At 53.0% G+C, this 2,287-nt stretch overlaps 1 protein-coding gene across 1 annotated transcript; it reads left to right on the forward strand.

The window, feature by feature from the left end:
• Positions 1 to 700: 700 nt before the first annotated feature.
• On the forward strand, positions 701 to 1,679 carry SPRY4 (sprouty homolog 4 (Drosophila)). The gene has a single exon (XM_009585255.1). It carries the CDS (start codon positions 713 to 715, stop codon positions 1,589 to 1,591), a length of 879 nt encoding a protein of 292 aa, XP_009583550.1. The 5' UTR covers positions 701 to 712; the 3' UTR covers positions 1,592 to 1,679.
• Positions 1,680 to 2,287: the final 608 nt, after the last annotated feature.

Raw genomic sequence — 2,287 nt, forward strand, 5'->3', positions numbered from 1 at the left:
ACCCGTCCACCCTCATGCTGGTTTGCAACCAGACAAGCTGCTGAGCAAGAACTTCCACCTCCCGCAGGAGGGCTGAAAGCAGCCTTTGAAACCAGCAGCTCCCGATGGAGACGGGACACTTCCTCGCCGAAGCCAAGCCACTCTCCCACAGGCAGATTCTGGGTTAGCAAGGACAAGTGCTCAGCCCCGCGCTCCGAAGCATCTTTGTACCAGGCCAATGCTTCTGCGAGCCGCAATTCTGCATCAGGTTTTTGAGGGATCAGGGTCAATAGGAGAAAACCCCCAAACCTTAGATAAGTCATTTCAGGCAGTTTGCTGTCAAAAATACATGTCGATAGACACCAGTAACCCTAAGATGTGCTTTCCCTCAGTAAAAATGATGAATGGGCACTTCAGGAGCCTGCAGTAACGGCAGCCCTCCCAGGACCGGAGGAGCTATATACAGCTAAGGGAAGGGAGAGGAACACAGTAGCGAGGGAGGAGTGATGCACTTTATACCTGGGCAAGTGCTCTGACTCCCTTGAACACAAGTTTACCTTATAAGACCTTCTGCATAATAACCAGCCTCAGTAAAGAGCCCTGTTTGGGCTGGGGTTGCAGGGTAACTCAATAACGATGCGTTCTTTCTCGCCCCCGCCCCTTTTCTTTCTCCTTTCCTTCCCCTAGGATACTTAAGAACAGATTTTTCACCAGTAATCAGACTGCTTTATCAATGGAGCCCCGGATTCCCCACAACATCACCGTTGTCCCCAACTCTGTGATGGTCCAGCCCTTGCTGGACAGTCGGATCCCCTATGGGCGGCTGCAGCATCCCCTCACCATCCTGCCGATTGACCAAATGAAGACAACTCACATAGAGAACGATTACACCGACAACCCCACCGCTTCCCAGCTGGCAGCCCAGAAGCGGCCCCGAGGCCCCCATGAACTGGTCTTGACCAACCAGCACCCGCAGCGCTGTGAGCAGGATGTCACCCACCCCTGGATTTCGTTCAGCGGGCGCCCCAGCTCCATCAGCAGCAGCAGCAGCACATCTTCAGACCAAAGGCTCTTGGACCACATGGCCCCGGCGCCCATGGCAGAGCAGTCCTCCCCCAGAGCAATTAACTGCAAACCCCTGGACCTGAAGGGACCTGTGTCTCAGGAATTGGACAAGCACTTTCTACTGTGCGAAGCCTGTGGGAAATGCAAGTGTAAGGAGTGCGCGCTGCCCCGGACTCTGCCTTCGTGCTGGGTGTGCAACCAAGAGTGCCTTTGCTCGGCACAGAACCTGGTCAACTACTCCACCTGCATGTGTCTCGTTAAGGGCATCTTCTACCACTGCACCAACGAGGATGACGAGGGCACATGTGCCGACCACCCTTGCTCCTGCTCCCACTCAAACTGCTGTGCCCGCTGGTCCTTCATGAGCGCCCTCTCCCTGGTGCTCCCTTGCTTGCTCTGCTACCTGCCAGCCACCGGCTGCGTCAAGCTGTCCCAGAGATGCTACGACCAAGTGAGCCGGCCCGGATGCAGATGCAAAAACACAAACAGTGTCATTTGCAAGGCGCTGCCGGAGAGCAAAGGAAGCAGGCCAGAAAAGCCCTTTTGACAGTTTGGGAGGACGGGGAGTGGGAGGACGCTCCACGGAGGGGGGTGGCGTTGGCTCTTTTTAATAACCTGTGTTCTGAGGATAACGTTAGCCTTTTGCCTTCGGAGAAAGCAGAAGCAGCTATTTCCACGAACTGAAGCACTTTGGGTTATTCAGGGTTTTGGAACTGGTCAGAATTTAAATAGATGGGGCCAAAGGAGGAATCTTAATAATGTAGAGTGAAAGCTGAAAACCTATGTATATCATGAAGTACAGCTGCTTAAATACTCCTGGTTCGGATGGACGGCTGCTCACCATGCCTGCATACCACAAGAACCATTAACTGCTCGCTTGGCAGGCACGGCCGCACAAGCAATACCCATTCCCGGCTGCAGAAAGCTGCATTGGATTTGTCGTATTCAGGGTGGGCTTCTTGTTTTCGCTTTCCTTCCAAACTCTGATTTGCTACCAGCAGCCTGTTGAAGCTGACGGGTTAACTCCCTCCTTCCCCACCTGCACACCGTTAGAAGGGCCAGTCGCACGCAAAGTACACGTTTCTCAAAAGCTTTCTGTGTCCCTCAAAGATTTTGAGCCAGAAGTAAAGATACACGTCATTTGTTTAAGGGTCTCTTAACATTTAGGCATGTTGCTTTCTTTGAACCCACCTGACCACATTGGATTTGGACCCTCCTTTTAAAAGCAAGATGGTAGCAGGAT

Source organism: Fulmarus glacialis, unplaced genomic scaffold (assembly GCF_000690835.1).
Source record: "Fulmarus glacialis isolate BGI_N327 unplaced genomic scaffold, ASM69083v1 scaffold37369, whole genome shotgun sequence".
NCBI classification, from domain to species: Eukaryota; Metazoa; Chordata; class Aves; order Procellariiformes; family Procellariidae; genus Fulmarus; species Fulmarus glacialis.